General features: G+C 45.5%; 1 protein-coding gene across 4 annotated transcripts in view; it reads left to right on the top strand.

Annotated features, from left to right (window-relative positions):
- Sort1 (sortilin 1) overlaps positions 1 to 17,163 on the top strand; it is a 74,126-nt gene extending 56,963 nt beyond the window's left edge. For 2 of the 4 annotated variants that reach the window (XM_051177724.1, XM_051177723.1), the window contains exons 12-21: positions 3,268 to 3,370; positions 4,110 to 4,278; positions 4,970 to 5,160; positions 6,994 to 7,183; positions 10,665 to 10,781; positions 12,966 to 13,074; positions 14,571 to 14,669; positions 15,374 to 15,480; positions 15,684 to 15,795; positions 16,456 to 17,163. In XM_051177724.1, the coding sequence (XP_051033681.1) occupies positions 3,268 to 3,370; positions 4,110 to 4,278; positions 4,970 to 5,160; positions 6,994 to 7,183; positions 10,665 to 10,781; positions 12,966 to 13,074; positions 14,571 to 14,669; positions 15,374 to 15,480; positions 15,684 to 15,795; positions 16,456 to 16,470 (1,212 nt within the window). In that variant the 3' untranslated portion in view covers positions 16,471 to 17,163. The remainder of the gene's footprint in view (positions 1 to 3,267; positions 3,371 to 4,109; positions 4,279 to 4,969; positions 5,161 to 6,993; positions 7,184 to 10,664; positions 10,782 to 12,965; positions 13,075 to 14,570; positions 14,670 to 15,373; positions 15,481 to 15,683; positions 15,796 to 16,455) is intronic. The other 2 variants (XM_051177726.1, XM_051177725.1) reach the window with 1 other exon arrangement.
- The last annotated feature ends 219 nt before the right edge of the window (positions 17,164 to 17,382 follow it).

Raw genomic sequence — 17,382 nt, 5'->3', positions numbered from 1 at the left:
ATTAGCTCAGTTACCTTTTTTTTGTGTGTGTGCGATAAGAGCATTTAGATCTATTAGCAAATTACACAGTGTATTGACGGTCCACTCCATGATGCTCACTAGCTCTCTAGAACTTACCTGTCCAATGTAACTGAAACTTTAGAACCTTTTGGCCAACATTGACTCTCCCCCTCTTGCCTGCTGATCCCTCACAGCCTCCTCTCCACTCCCTGCTTTTACGAGTTTAGTGTTTTATGAGAGTCCACATTTAAGTGGCATCTAATGGTTTTGTCTTTGTGCCTGGCTTATTTATTTAGCATACAATCTCCCCAGTTCATGCATGAGGTTGCAAACAGCAGAATCTCCTTTGTTGAGAATGACTAACATCCTGTTGGGCAGATACTGTGTTTCCTCTTTATCCATCTTCCATCAAAAGATAGACTGGGGATGGAGAGACGGTTCAGCCATTAAGAGCACTGCCTGCTCTTCCAGAGGACCCCAGGTTCAATTCCCAGCACCCACATGGCAGCTCACAACTGTCTATAACTCCTGCTCCAGGGGACCTGACACCTTCACATACACATACATGCAGGCAAAACATATAGAAGAAGCAAAGCATATAAAATATACCTTTTTTGGTTAAAAATACATCAGTTGGTTTTCTATCTGGAGTTGAAACACAGTAGATGTAGACTACAGATATATATATATCTCCTTGAGTTTCTAGCTTCATCTCTTTTAGTTAAATACTAAGAAGTAGACTCCTGGCAGTTGTATGAATTTTCAGGGAACACTACACTGTTTTATGTGGTGATGGCTTCAGTTACATTTCCCCAACAGAGCACAAGCATTCCTCTTTCTCTGTGACTTTAACCAATACTTGCTACTATTATATTTCCATTACTATAAATGATATTACCATCCTAACAAGTTTGAGGTGACTGTGGATTGTGGTTTTATGTGTATTTCCCCAGTGATTGGTAATGCTGAATATTCTTCAAATACCCGTTGGCTATTTGCTATCTTTGAAGAATGGCTGTACATTTCTCTGCTCATTTTGAAATTAGACATTTTGTTTCTTGCTGTACAACCCCTTGTGCTGTGTGTAGTTAGCAGATACTGTCTAGAGACAGCCATTTCACTCTTCTGGACATTTCCCTTTGCAGGAACCCTTTAGTTTAATGTGATTCCTCTTGAACACTTTTGCCTTTTGTTGTGTTTATTCCTAGGATCATTTCCAAAGTTATTGCCTAGGCTATGTTAAGAAGCAAGTGTGTGTGTGTGTGTGTGTGTGTGTGTGTGTGGTGTCAGATCTTGAAGTTACAGACAGTTGTGAGTGAGTAGGCATATTGGTGCTGGGGATTGAACCCTGATCCTCTGGAAGAATGGCTAATGCTCTTTCTCTCCAGCCCATCAAGAAGCTTTTTCCTGTGTTTTCTGCTAGCATTTTAGTTTGTAGTCTTACATTCAAGATCCTTTAGAGCAGTGGTTCTCAACCTTCCTCATATTGTGGTGACCACCAACCACAAAATTAATTCATTTGTACTTCATAACTATGATTTGTAAATATCTGATGTGCAGCTCCCATGGGGTCATGGCCCTTGGGTTGAGAACCACTGGTTTAGAGTGGTTTTGCAGATGATATGAAAGAATTCAGATCCTTCTGCACGTAGATATCAGGTTTCCCTAGCAACGTTTATTGACATTGCCCTTTTCTTATGTGTTCTTGATTCCATGTCAAATATTAATTGACCATGAATATATGACTTATGTCTGGAATGTTCTGTTCCATTGGCCTATATGTTTGTTTTTATGGCAATATCATGTTGTTTTGATGACTGTGGCATTATAGCATATTGTAAAGCCAGGAAGTGTGACCCTCTTCCCCTTTATTCTTCCTTACTCGGGATCGTTCTGGTGTTTCACAGTCTTTAAAGTTTCCATATAGATTTTAGGATTTTCTCACTATTTCCTAGAAAAATGATACCAGAATTTTTGTTCCTCCCCATTTTGTTTTGTTTTGTTTTGGAGGGTTTGTTTGTTTCAAGACATGGTTTTGCTGTGTAGCTCTTTTGAGGATTTTTGCATCTGTGCTCAGTGAAACTAACTGTACATCAGTTACAATTCTGGGTTCATATAAAAAATAAGTTTGGGCATAGTCTCACATGTCAGTCATCCCAACCACTAGAGAAGTTGAGTCAGGAGAATTTCTAGCCAGCCCAGGCAATCTAGTAAGACCTAATATCAAAATAAAAAATTTAAAAATAAGGATTAGGGGTGTATCTTAGTTATATTTACCTAATATGTGTAAAGCTTTTAGTTCAATCCCCAGCTTGGAAAAAAAAATGAGACTTTTGACAAAATAGTTGGACCAACTATGTATGTAACAACATTATTTACAATAGCCAAAGAAATGGAATTAACTCCAATAGTAGGTAGGATGAGTTAACAAAATAAAACATATATTCCTCCACTTCCACCCTCACACAAAATAATTATTATTTAGCCTTATAAAGGAAGGAAATTCTGACAAATGCTATAATATAGGTCAACCCTGAGGACATTGTGGTAAGTGAAATGAGCCCATTACATAAAGACCAATTCCATGTGATTTGGCTTATGTGAGGGACCCTAGTCAGCCCTATAGAGGCAGACAGCAGAATAGTGGTTTTTCAGACTACACGGAGACAAAAGTAGAGACTTGTTGCTTTAAAAGTGATGGTTTCAGTTGTACAAGATGAGAAGGTTCTGATGACTGGTTAAGTGAGAATATGCTTAAGTATATATACTTTAAAGCCACATAGTACGTTTTATGAAATGAATTTTACCACAGGTTTTTTTTTTTTTTTTTTTTTTTTTTGGTTTTGTTTTGTTTGGTTTGGTTTGGTTTTGTTTTGTAACATCACAGAGTTTGAGTTCAATTCAAAGTTTCATTGGGTGGCTCTGTGAAATGAGTAAGGACATTATGTTGTAATTTAAGAAAGGCAGTGCACAAGAGAAAGATGTCATGTGACAGGGTTCAAGCAGAGGGATTTTTTATTAGGAAAAGGGACCATAAAAAGGGGGAAGGGGAGGGGGGAGAATGGCCTCCAGGACAGGAGCAGCAGGAGGTGGGGGGGGGCAGACAGAGAGAGAGAGAGAGAGAGAGGAAGGAAGGAAGGAAGGACCCTTAAAAAAGGGAACGTAGCATGCACAGGTGGCTGCAGCTGAGGACAGGCCATTACAGATGTCTGAACACTAACACATTATGCCTTTGGTTTTAATGTGGACTTTGGTTTCTCTTCACAGTGCAGCCTTCATATTCATGCTTCTTACAGCATCTCTCAGAAGCTAAATGTTCCAATGGCCCCACTCTCAGAGCCCAATGCTGTGGGCATAGTCATCGCTCATGGTAAGGAGCCCTCCCTCACTCTCACCATTGTGGTTAAAGCTGCCAGGCACACGGAGACAGCACTGCCTTTGAGCACACCCTCAAAAAAAAAAAAATTAAAAAAAAAAATTAAAAAGCCACTGCAGGTGTCTTCTATGCTCTGTTCTAGTTTCCTTTCTGTTGCTTTGATAAACCACTCTTCAAATGCAACTTGAAGAGGAAAGTATTTATTTCATCATATGCTTCCAGGTCACAGTTCATCATTGAAGGAATGATGGCAGGAACTCAATGCAGGGACCATGGTGGAGCCTGTTTGTTGGTTTACATCCCCTGGCTCACTCTCTCAAGGCTCATGCTTAGCTTTCTTTCTTAACTTTCCTATACAACTCAACTACCTGCCTAGAGAATTGATGCTGCCCACAGTGGGCTGGGCCCTCCCACATCAGTCATTAATCAAAACAGTCACAAATGTGGGTATGGACCAATCTGACCTAGGCAGTCCCTCAGCTTAAGATACACTCAGACAACACAAGGCTGTGTCACATGGACATCTGATCATTGGATAGAATTTCCTGTATTAGAACAAGAATTTGGGTTTTTAATAGACTCTCATTGGCAATAGCAACACCGACGCTTGATGTTCTTCTCCCCTATAATACACCTGGTGAAAAACAGAGTGAATTCATTCAGAAGTTTTCTCTCATCAGTAAATCCTCTTTGCATCATTGCTAATGTATGCTGATGGTCACTTATTTTTCAGGTAGCGTGGGAGACGCCATCTCAGTGATGGTTCCAGACGTGTACATCTCAGATGATGGTGGTTACTCCTGGGCAAAGATGCTAGAAGGGCCCCACTATTATACCATCCTGGATTCCGGAGGCATCATCGTGGCCATTGAGCACAGCAACCGTCCTATCAATGTGATTAAGTATGCATGCTTTCAGCTCCCACACATATCAGCGTAGAGGGCAGTGATGGGGAAGCTCTTGGGCTTGTTGCACAGAGAGTCATGGACCCTGGTTGGCCTTATTAGATTCTGCAGAACTATAGGCTCTCACAGGGATTATGCTTAGAGCATCCCAGATTAGGTGACTGTTTTTTTCCTTCTCCTAGCTATGTATTTTGTCACTTGATAATTGTTTTTTCCCTTGGGTCAGAAAGTAAGGGTGTTTGCTGCAAAGCTTGTGGATCAGAGTTCAATACCTAGAACCCACATTCTAGTTGTCCTGTTATCCCATGCTCTGAGGCATTCACACACACACACCACTACTAATGAAAAAAAATCATCTTCCACCCCACCCCCAAAATACAGAAATGCCCAAGCACTTGGAGTTAGAAATGACTTAAGTACAAATGTCTACCCAAAAAAAAAAAAAAGTAATTCAAATCTGTTACTTTAGAAACTCATTCTTACCTAGGTCACTACTCTCTCCCTTTGAAAGAGATATTTTCTTCCATGTGTTCTATGCATGAATCTTTCCTCAGATCTTGTTCACTGTATTGTCATCCTCTAAACGCAAGGGCTTCCTTTGGTTGGGGACCTAACATCTAGAGTGCTTTCCTGACACCCCAGTGCATGCTGGTCCTCTGTCATGATCCTTCTCTAACTCTGGTTTCAGGTTCTCCACAGATGAGGGCCAGTGCTGGCAAAGCTATGTGTTCACACAGGAGCCCATCTACTTCACTGGCCTGGCTTCGGAGCCTGGAGCCCGCTCCATGAACATCAGCATCTGGGGGTTCACGGAGTCTTTCATAACCCGCCAGTGGGTCTCTTACACAGTAGATTTCAAAGATATCCTCGAACGGAACTGTGAGTGTCTCCTTCCGGATTTCCCAGTAGAAATTTGTAAACTCCTTTTCCCAAATAACCCATTCAGAGGAATCCCTTTCAACCAGGATAATCAAATGCATATGCATATGAAAGGCGATTGGAGATGGTCTGTGTGGGCAATCCAGCAATGGAATAGCAAAGCAGTCCGCCAGCCTAGCACTGTGCAAAAGAAATGCAAGGTATCTGTGTAACTTAAGTTATTCTATCAGCTACGCTATAACATAGAAGGGTGGTAGAATTATCTCTGAACATCCAAATCATCATCTCAACATGTAAGTGGTATGAAAGATTACTAAGACAGTTTGCTTTTTTCTTCTACCCCAGCTTCCCTAGCACATCTCAATTCAGACCAGCTGTATGTGGCAGGGGCTGCCGTGTAGGACAGTGTAGCTTTGCACACTGCATGAGGGATCTTTAGTACCTTTTGTGAGACATTCTGGCTTGTAAGAATAGTACATGTATGTGTTTGTCTAAAATCAGCTTGTGACATCAGGGCCCCGGGGGGTGCCCCTCTGTAGGCAGATGCAGCGGGGAGCATAGGAAGCCAGCTTTGGAGGGAGCTGTTCCAGGACCGCTCCTTGGTCATGTCACTCAGAACACTGAAGGGAGGGAGTTTTATGTGGAGTTTAGTTTGAATGTGAGTCCTAGCTGAGGCTCTAGAATGAGCACTGGGCAGGTGCAAAGGCCTTCAGGAAGAGAGTGACCAGCTCATGGTGCTCCCAAAGCGGCACAGTGAGAAACGTAGACTAAAAAAAAAACACTGTGTGTTTACATGCTGGCATCATATAATCAAGGGCTTAAAGTTTGAATTGTTTAACAGACAAGCGTTCAGTTAACCCTGCAGCTCCTGTGAGGCAGGGCTCTCAGCCTGAACTCACTGTTCTGTAAGACATTCAAGTGTGATTTGAAACCCGAGGGCCCTTGTCTTCTAAATGCAATAAAGGCGGAAGGGGCTGGCTTGTGTGTGAGTCTGTCCCTCAGCGGGGAATTCTACCTTAGCTCTCAGCTTAAGATCTTTAAAATTTTGTTAGGCACCTGCTCCATGTTGATCTTCAAGTCCCAAAAGGTAAAAATGCAGGCAACATTCTTTAGGTTCCAGCCTGTTGAGTGTTTTCCTAGGAGTAGATGATGTGGACTGTTAAAGCAGAAACAGATGTCAACAGTCGGCATCAGAGAGCTAGTGAACTCCAGCGACAAGCTGGAAAGAGGCGGTTTCCCTTCCGATTGAAGCCAACTGTATGTGCTCACATCGAGCCTGGACTCTTGCCTCGTTGGTGTCTCATACTAAGCAAAGGGCCAGCATGAGAAACATGACTGCTCGTCTCTGACAACTCCAGGGATGGAGTGCTCAGGCCATTGTGGCCAACAGCAGCCTCTTGGTTTGGAGTGGAGGCTCTAGCGCTCCCTATACAGCCTCACTTGAGACAAAGGCTGTGCCTGGTGTGGTGGCACACTCCTTTAATCACTGCACTCGGGAGGGAGAGGCAGGCCAATCTCTGTGAGTTCGAGGCCAGCCTGGTCTACAGAGTGAGTTCCAGAACAACCAAAGATACACAGAGAAATTCTGTCTCGAAAAACCAAACAAAGGTTGCTCCTAAGCCCCACAGAGAAGGCAAGATGGCCCTCCATCTTCTAGTCTTCTCTCTACTCTTGCCACGAGGGAGTGCAGCTGCTAGTAGATTCTAAAGTGACTTTGAATCAGATACTGCTCCTGCCCCCCCCCTTCCATTCCCCTCCTTCCCTTAGCCTGGCAGCTGCCTACAGGTGGGCCGTGCACTGTGCCGATTTCTGAACATTCTGTCTGTCCTTTAGGTGAAGAAGATGACTATACCACATGGCTGGCACACTCCACAGACCCTGGAGATTACAAAGATGGCTGCATTTTGGGCTATAAAGAACAGTTCCTTCGGCTACGAAAGTCATCCGTCTGTCAGAACGGTCGAGACTATGTTGCGGCCAAGCAGCCGTCCTTCTGTCCCTGTTCCCTGGAGGACTTCCTCTGGTATCAGCACTCCTCAGATCCCTCTGTCAGCCTCTGTCCCACATGTGGGGAGGTTGTTTTATCCAGCTAAAAACTACCGCCATTCCTTCTCTCCACATTGAACGACTCTTGCCTGTTGTCTGCTAAAGGGGAAGGCAGAGAAAGGGAACCAACCATCACTAACATTTAGACAGAGCATTTTATCACATTAGTCATTGGACACAGCCACTGGCCAACCTCAGAGATTCTGACCTAGGCATGATGGGAAGGACAAATTATATAAGAAGGAAGAAGGTCTTCGATGTAACTCAGTGGTTGAGTTTTTGCCTAGCTTTCATGAAACCTCAAGTTCAGTCCCCAGCATCAGATAAACTGTGTGTTGATTCATGCTATAGTGCCAGCACTTGACAGGCAGAGGCAGGAGGATCAAAAGTTCAAGGTCTCCCTCAGCTACGTAATGAGTTCAATAATAGCCTGGGATACATGAGAACCCTGTCTCTCTCAAAATAATTAAGTCTTAAAAAGGAAGAAGGGCCAGGCAGTGGCGGCGCACACCTTTAGTCCCAGCACTCAGGAGACAGAGGCAGGTGGATCTCTGTGAGTTCCAGGACAGCTAGGGCTATACAGAGAAACCCTGTCTTGAACCAAAAAAAAAAAAAAAAAAAAAAAAAAAGGATTTGGGTAAGGTAGGTGGGCAGCCTGCAGAATGACAACCCAAAAACAACAGGAAAAGTGGTTTGGGGCAGCGGCAGGGAGGAAATCGGGCTTTTCAGGCAGCCTGCTGGAAGGTGCTAGCTAGGTCTGGATCATTTGCACAACTGAGGGCTGCAAGTTGGTGGTTTGGTCCTGAGACTAGAGGTGACAGATACTGACAGGAAGACAAAGTGGTTCCTATGACAAAGAAAGAGGACATGTAGTAGTCTTGCCTCTCTTGTCATATCCCCCTGAACTGCAGTAACAGCAAAATGCAGATCTGAGGGAACTCAGATCCATCGACTGTGGCCCCTCCCGTCTCCATTCCCACAGAGGCGCATCATGGCTCTGCTCTCCTGACTTACAGTCAAGTCTGATGATGCTCCATGGGGTTGTCCTGCCCTTGACCTCCCATGTGTCCACCTCCTTCCCTGAGCTGCCACCATTTCCTAATGCACTGTGGCCATGCAGAGCAAATGCTTCCTGTGTGAGGGAACCATGGCCTCATTCACCGCTGGACCCTGCACCTGAAACTCCCGCTTTGGCCTTTACTGTCTAAGACAGATGGCACCACTTTGAAGCCTCTTCAGTCTCCTTCCCCAGACTCACACACAGTAAGTGGCAGGTGGAGAGAGGAGACTCCCCCTGTGGCAGGAAGGCGAAGGATTGCAGAAGGCCTTGTTTGAGTAGGTGGCATCAAGCTAAGTACTGATGAATGGTGGCATTTGCCTATGTGCACCCAGGAAGTAGTGGATCCTAGAAACCAGTGGACGGCCATGAGCTTCCGCACCCAACAGCACACCAAAGAAGTGTGAGAAGTCAGAGTAGTCATAACACTTGAAAGGTAGAGACAGACAGAGCCCCGAGAGCTCCAAGCTGGCCTGATCTACATAGGGTACCTAGGACCTGCTAGGGCTAGGATTTAAAAAAGAAGAAAGGGATGGATGAATGAATGAATGAATGAATGAATGAATGAATGTTCAGGTGTTGGACATGTGAGCTAAATTTCCCTTGCGGATGGTGGGAAGAGAAGTACTGTTGTACATAGATATGGAAATGATGAGGGACTAATACAGAGGAGGAAATAACTGGGTTTGATGACCAGTAAGCCTGTGGGGGTCTTAGACATTCATTTCCAAGGTTGCAGAGGGTGTTGAAGCCAAAATGCATGAAATAAAAAATAAATGAAGGGCTAGAGATGTATTTGGTTTAGCTAGAATGTTTGCCTGGCATGTATGAGGGTCTTGGTTAAGTTCCAAGCACGTGGGGTGAGGGGGGTGTGATGATCTAAATGAGCAAAATAATTAAAAGTATTCCCGCAAGGAATTTGGCTAGAGACTGGGGATAGAGCACATGTCAAACCCAGAGTTTAAACCCCAAAAAGAGATGGGGAAGGGAAGTGGGGAGTGGGGAGAGAGATTTACCCAATAAAAGATGATGAGGAGATGATTTCTAAGGTAGGCAGATGGAGGCTGAGGAAAAGACACTGGTGAGTGATAGAGATTGGCTGTCCTTTCTCATACTCTCTGTGATGAAAGGTGGGTGGGAAAAGCAGGACCAAAGCCATGGATGCTGTGTAAAGGCTCTGCCTTGGAGAGAAGGCAGGACCTTATTTCATGGAAGAAAACAGAAAGGAGGGTGGACGAGAGGTACTACCAAGAGATGGAATGGAGAGGGGAGGCTGAGGAGACAGGTGGAGTGGAGTGAGGAGGCTTGGGGATCTGGATCAGTGGCTTGAGTGCTTCCTGTACAAGAATAGGAACATGAATTCTGACCCCAAGCACACACACAAGAGCAAGGCTTAGTATAGCATACATCAGTAACTTCAGTGTTAGGCATGGAGGAGAGATGAGCAGATCTGGAGTTCACCAGCTTGCCTGTTAGCCAGCCTGCCTGTCTAGTCAGTGAGAGACCCTGTGTCAAATAAGGGGGAGAGAAATACAGGACACCTGACATTGGCCTCTGGTCTCCATATCCACGTGCACAGGTGTGGGCATACACACTCGTGTATACACACACAGTGCATCCGCACATACACAGAGGGGTGGAGGGCAGAGAGGAGTGTTCTTATTGGAGCCCAGGACTATCTCGGAAGCTAAGAGGGGCAGAAGAGAAACTATAAGAACATATTCCTAAGGGCAGTGGTTAACAGTGACATGCGGAGGTGAAGGAAGGAATCAGGTGTCTCTGAATTTAGATCTGTTTCTTATGCCACTGTGCCCCCCTTTATCTTGGCTGTTAGGGACTTTGCTCTGCTGTAAGCTGCCCTCCATCCCTTCCCTGAGCCTGGGCTGTTGTAGGTCTCCTACCCTGGAGATCTTGGCTGTTTGTACGTCTGCTGGGCCTGGTCCATCTTTCCTCTTCAGTAAGCCTCCTCTGTGGTTTTTCCTAACGGACTGTTTTCTTTCCATGACTTTAGTAAATACTCAGGATAGCTGACTTACAAAGGGAAAGGCTGTGTCTGAGAAAGTCCTGATTGGGTTCTGGTGTCGTGGGCCTGTGGTGAAGCAGCATTTGAGGACAGAAACATGGGGCAGAGCAAATTAGTCCCTGTGGCCAAAAAGTGACAGGCCCCACCCTAAAAGATGCTACCACCTCTCAGTAGCACCACACTGGGGAGCGAGTCCTTAACCCAGGCCTTTGGGGGTGGGGGCACTCATAATTCATGCCATGTCCCAGCCTGTTCCTAGCAACTGTTGGCAGCTCAGTTAGAGCACCCATACCAGGAATGTCAGCTTCCCACTTGACTACTGGTCATTTGCTGGCTAGCAGGCAACTTCAAACGTGTCCTCGTTGTTGATTCTTGCAGTGACTTCGGCTACTTCCGCCCAGAAAATGCCTCAGAGTGTGTGGAGCAGCCAGAACTGAAGGGACACGAATTAGAGTTCTGTCTGTATGGCAAGGAAGAGCACTTGACGACAAACGGGTAAGATGGCCTCTCCATGGCAGGGTCCCCCTGCTCCGGGAGCCAAAGCAGCTCACCTTTGCACAGTTCCGAATGAGCTGTATTCCAGGACATTCATAAAAGAACCATCTAGTAGACCTACTGTGATGACAAAATAGTTTGTCATCTGCCATGTCCAGCTGGCAGCCGTTGGCCTCATGAGGCTGTTGACGCCCGTGCGGCTGAGGGACCAAGTTTTCCATTTTAATTAATTTCATATCCCAGTGGCCTCCACAGGAGAAGGGGCAGCTCTAACAGAGCCTCAGCAACTCTCCCTGCTGATGGACTCCCCGCTCTCCCCTCTCCCTTTAATTTTTTATTTATGTATGTATGTACTTATTTATTGTGCTACTTGTTAATGAAACTTTCTCTCAGTTTTGGGTGTAATCCCAAGGACAGACAAGTGACTGACAGCAAGACACATAAACACTGAGTTTTTGCTGGCCCTGAAATGACACAGAGTATTCCCACAGACAGCGCTGCTGTCCACCTCCAGCCCTGGGCTCATGGTCTTTTTGCCTACCGCATAGCATTTCAATCAACAAAACAATGCATTTGCCAAACTTATAGAAACCTGAGAACAACTTTTAAGTCCACAGTCCTAAGGATAGGCGTAGCGACACTCATGGGATAAGGAATAGGATGAAACCTGATGGGACAGTAAACCCAGCGCTCGGGCCACCTGGGTGAGAGGGGCACCTTAAGTTCAACACCAGTCTGCTTTACATATCTAGCTCTCGGCTAGCCAGCATGCTTAGATAAATCCTGTCTGGAGAAAAGGGGGAAATGGCTTAAGTAGACATAAATAAATATGATGAGAGCTGAGACAATCCATGCTGTGCACACGCGTAGCTAATCCTCATAGCTTCTCCCGGAATAGGCACAAGCTCAAAAATGGAGTTCCCATAGTCTGAGGTTGGAGGTTTGGGGTCCTTTAATGCCAAAAGGTCATCCTTTGAATTGTGGCAGATCATTTAAAAGGCTACTTGCATAGTCACTTGAGTTGTGTTTTCAAGAAAAGTGGCCATTTAAGTCCCTGAAAATTGCAGGGTGTGAAAATTGGGCACACCTTTAATTCAGCACTTGGATGGCAGAGGCAGGTTGATCTCTGTGGGTTCAAGGCCAGCCTGGTCTACCTAGCGAGGTCCAGGACAGCCACGGCTACATAACATGAGACCCTGCCTTCAAACAAAAGTCCCTGGAAATGAACACAGGCAACTGTGACATCATGACCCATATATCGGAAGTGCTACAGCTAAGCCAGTGAGAAACAGCCGTATGGCCTCCAAAACTGGCGCTTCTTAAAAGTTGTTAAAGTAGAGCTAACAGCAAGGGGGGTTGTTTAGATTTCCTCAGTTTCTCAGAGACAACCTTCTGCAGTTTTCAGTTCTTATTTTCTGGAAAGAAACAAAACCCAAAAAAAAACATCCTTATGTTCTGCTTTAAAAAAAAAATTTCTCTTCTTAGCACACTCCTTGTTTCCCTTTCTCCCTTCTCTTCTGAGACATTTTAGTGTGTGTGTATGTGAGATGTGTGTATGTGTGCATGTGTGCGTGCATGTGTATGAGATGTGTGTGTGCACACGTGTGTGAGATTGTGTGTGTGTATGAGATGTGTGTATGTGTGCATGTGTGCGTGCATGTGTATGAGATGTGTGTGTGCACACGTGTGAGATTGTGTGTGTGTGTGTGTATGAGATGTGTGTATGTATGCACGTGTGTGTATGAGATGTGTGGTATGTATGGTGCAATGCTTCTTGCACATTAACTAATACACTTATTTATTGTGGCTTGGAGCAGCCACTTGGCTTCTTTGCTACTCTAGAAATCTTCCTCACTGAAGTGAATTTAGAGCCTAGTTTGAGGACAGGTCTCATTGTAGGCAGCTGGCCTACACCTAGTATTACTGCTACTTCCCATTTGTGGTTTTGGGTTCAAGCCCACCTCTGTCATAGCCATCACTGAAGACATATTTTGGGAGACTTTCACAAACGTGTTTCTTTGAAGCTCCTTATACCTCACAACCTGGTAGACAGATAACTGTAACTCCTGCAAAGCAGGGGTCAGGTGCAACCCAGCCAACAGGCCCTGGCCACTGACTCCATGCCTTACCCCAGAAAACAATACAGCCACTGCCATTCTCTGTGACCAACCTCCTGTCTTTCAGGTACCGGAAAATCCCAGGAGACAGATGTCAAGGGGGGATGAATCCAGCCCGAGAAGTAAAAGATTTGAAAAAGAAATGCACAAGCAATTTCTTGAACCCCAAGAAGCAGGTATGTTAAAAGCAGATCTAGTTTCTGGGTACAGGTGGGATTTCACGTTCTGCTAGGAAAAATCAAAGTTGCACTTTGGTACCAATATGAAATGGCCCACAGTGCTTCTGCAGAACTTTGCGCAGGAAGCTGTTAGGATGAAGGACCCACAGGAAGCTGTTAGGATGAAGGACCCATCACATACCCCAGTGACAAGGTCATCCTGCTGAGAGCTGGTGTGCGTTTGGTGGAAATGGTGCTATATAAAGTTATAAATGCTGTAAAAGCATGGAGTTGTAGAGTTTCTGAGGCCCAGAGTTCTTCAAAAGAAAATATTTGCTCAGTGAGCAAAGGATACACATACTGAATTGTCACAATGTCCCTGCTGATGTGTGCACTTAGATATTAGTCATAGTTTTTAAAATAAAAGGTTTATGGCTGGGTACTATAGCTCGGTGGATGGACCATTTGCCCAGCATACACGAAGCCCTGACTTCAGTCCCCAGCAGCACATAGCAAACCATGATGATGAGTACCTGTAACCTCAACACTTGGGCACTCAAGCCCAAAGATCAGAAGTTCAAGGTTATCCATGGCTACATAAATAGTTTGAAGTCATCCTGGGCTACATGAGACACTATCTCCAAAACAAACAAATGGGGCTAGATGCATGGCCCGGCAGTCAACAGTACATACTGCTCTTGCAGAGGACCCCAGGTTGGTCTCTAGCACCCATGTCAGCAGCTCACAAGTGCCTGTAACTCCAGCTCCAGGGAATTGGTTGCCCTCTTCTGGATTCTGTGGGCATTGCATTCACACAGGCCCATACATACACACTCACACACACCTCACAAATAAAAATAAATATTCAAAAACAAAGCTGGGTAGTGGTGGTGCATGCCGTTAATCCCAGCTCTTGAGAGGCAGAGGCAGACAGATCTCTGAGTTTGAGGTCAACCTGGTCTACAGAGAGTGTTTCAGGATAGCCAAGACTACACAGAGAAACCCTGCCACCCCCCAAAAAAAAAGTAACAAAAGAAAATACCATAAAGGACCATGGACTGGAGATTTGCCCACACAGTGGAGAGCCCTGTACAGTAGATAGGGATTGTTGAGCTAAGTCATGCATGTGTGTTAAGGGAAAGGCTAAAGTGTAGACATAATGGCCCACTTCAGATCAAGTCCTAGGAAGTATGGTACTGGTATGTCAGGGGGAGCTCTGGTGATAAGGTAACTAGGGAGGGCCACCTGGGAAAGCATGCGGGCACAGTGTGACAGGGAGATAAGCTGAGGACCCATCTCCCTAATCTGTAATAAGACAGGCTGACCCTGACAATCGCAGCGCCTCCTCCTTGCTGTTCTACGGGATGAGACTCTGACAGGGTGGGACTCCGAGACACTGAGGGAAGAGTGTGTGGGTGTGTGTATTTGTAAGGGGGCAAGTTCCTCCTTCTCTGCACCCCTGCCCGGGACTGCTGGTGGCTGTCCTCAGAGTGTTTGTGTGTGTGATTGCACAGGACTCCCGCCCACAGGGACACAGCTTGTCCCAGAATCCAGCTCCGCCTCCTCTTGGATACACTGAAAACACACACTTCCTATCTCCTACCCAGAAGCAGGTAGGTTACACGCAAACAATGATATGATAAGGCTTATCTGTAAAAACGTGCCAAACGTTAAGTAACAACAGAAGTCTTGGTGTCATATGATGGCCTTCCTGGAATAATAGCATTCAAAGTTGATGGCCTAGTTATAGTTTCACTCAGCCTCTATTCTCACAGTCTCCTTTTCTGTTCCATCCTTAAGCTCCAGGAGCTATAATCAAGGGACATGAACAGTCACAGTGACCATAATGATCTAGGTGTGTCCAACCCATGGCCCCAGAATAGCTATGAAGGAGACCTACCACAAAATGATAACCTTAATTAAAATGTGAATCCTTTATGCAATTGGGAGGGGATTAGCAGTTCTCTTGAGAACTGACTAAATTGAGCAGTTCTCAAGCATGAAGTTTATAAATGACATCATGTTGCAGTGTCAAAAGGTTGGACACCCCTGATTTGAGGCAGTTGCCAAGGCTCTCACTATAACATTGACACTGAAGACCCTGCACTATAGCTTCCAGGCGGTTGGAGTTCAGATTCGCTGTGCTGCTGTGCTAGCCTCCTGGTAACACTCAGACATACATCTGAGGGGGTGGAGAAGTACCTGAACTGAGTGCCTTGGACTACAGGTCCCTCTAAGAAATGAGCAGCCTCTTTGAACAAAGCTGTAGACTGTGCATGCCTAACTGTGCCACTGTTTATGTTTTTAATTTATGAAGAATTCCAAGTCGAATTCTGTTCCTATTATCCTGGCCATCGTGGGACTGATGCTGGTCACAGTTGTAGCAGGAGTACTCATCGTGAAGAAATATGTCTGTGGCGGAAGGTAAGAAATGTAGGGGCAGAGATCCTGCATCCTATCCTCTTGGCTGAAACTAGGTAGATGATAACCCTCAAGATTCAGGTCCAGATCTTGTATCTTACTATATCTGCACGCTGCGCAGCCATGAGTAGAAATCGGAGGAAACCCCATACTGTAAGAAATGCTCCCTGCTCAGCTTGTGAAACTGACCCCCGCCCCCTCCCCAGATTCCTGGTCCACCGATACTCTGTGCTGCAACAGCACGCGGAAGCCGATGGAGTGGATGCATTGGACACAGCCTCCCATGCTAAAAGTGGTTATCATGATGATTCAGATGAGGTGAGATGCTTTCTTCTTGAGGAATTATCAAAAAATTTAAGTCTTGAAAAATTATTTTTTGGGGCTGGAGAGATAGATAGTTCAGCAGTTAAGAGCACTGGCTGCTCTTCCAGAGGACCTGGGTTCAATTCCCAGCACCCACATGGCTGCTCACAGCTGTAACTTCTCTTCCAGGGGATCCAACACCCTCACAGACATACATGCAAGCAAAACACCAATGTATATAAAATACAAATAAATTACTTTAAAAACAAATTGTTTTTCTACTTGTGATCAAGACACTCTGGAAAAATGGCTCAAAGGTTAAGAGCACAGGCTCCTCTCCCAGAAAACCCAGGTTCCATTCTCTGCAAACATACGATGGCTCACAGCTGTCTATTACTCTAGTCCAGGGTATCCAATGCCCTCTCTGGGCCTCCAGAGGTACCAGGTGTGCTCATGGGGCATACATCCAGTCAAAACACTCATACATATAAAATGAAATCGATTTCTAAGGGTTTGTTTTTTTTTTTAACAAAGATACAATTGGGACCAAGTTGTGCATAAGCTAGAAGCCGAGCCTTACCAGCTACAAGATCTGACAAGCCAAGAAAGTAGGCGATTGCTTTCAAATAGACTTTTTTAATTCGTCAGTAACATGGCACGTGTCCTTCTTTTCAGGACCTCCTGGAATAGCTCTTCAGAGAAGCTGGGGCCGAGCGTGGAGGGAGCCACAGTACCTCCTACACTCCCAGCGGCTCTGACTTGGGGAAATAAATTTCCCATTGCGTCGGACCCAGCTCTGTTTCTGCTGCTTCCATCCAAGCCCAAAGGACCTACACTAAAGAATGCAGGGGGAGGGGACCCTAACTGATCTCACAGTTGGCTCTGAGAAGAGAGGGGAAATTTTAAATTCTTTAACTTTTTGTTTCAAGTTCTGTCTTTTGTAAAACGTGTGGGCTTTAGGTTTCTGTTGATTTGTTTGTGTGTTAAGGGAATGAAATGGGATTCGAAGGGATTGTTTCATTGACCCCACTCTCGTGACTTTTGTGTGGTGCCCACCCCAGGGCATCTGCCAACTCAACCCTCACGTCATACCTGGTGCTGTCCCTGGGCTCTGCTGGCCATGGGAGGCAGCCTCAGAGAAGGAAACAGAGGGTGCAGTGACTGGCACCGCCTGGACGGCTTCTCTCCATCTGTGAACAACCCTGTTCAAAGAACACTGCACACCAACCAGCCCTGCTATGTCTTCCCAGCCCTGCCCCATCCTGAACCGTGGCTATAGACCATGGTGATTTTTCTGTTCCCATTTAATTAGGCAATACCCTTGTTAATGGCCCTTTGGCAACTGACTTAACCAAGTGCTTCCAAGACATTAAATCAGGAAAATTTACAGGGCAATATTTTTAACTTGTGGCAAGGAGGAGGGAGCAAGGGAGAATTGACTAGCTCTAACTCCTATTAAAGATGAAATTGGCTAGCCAGGTGAGGGTGGCACGTGCATTTAATCTCAGCACTCGGGAGGCAGAGACAGGTGGATCTCTGTAAATTTAAGGCCAGCCTGGTCTACAGAGAGTTTCAGGACAGCCATGGCCACACAGAGAGACC

The sequence above is a fragment of the Phodopus roborovskii genome, unplaced genomic scaffold (genome assembly GCF_943737965.1).
Source record: "Phodopus roborovskii unplaced genomic scaffold, PHOROB, whole genome shotgun sequence".
NCBI lineage: Eukaryota > Metazoa > Chordata > Mammalia > Rodentia > Cricetidae > Phodopus > Phodopus roborovskii.
This window is presented reverse-complemented; position numbering and strand designations above follow the sequence as displayed.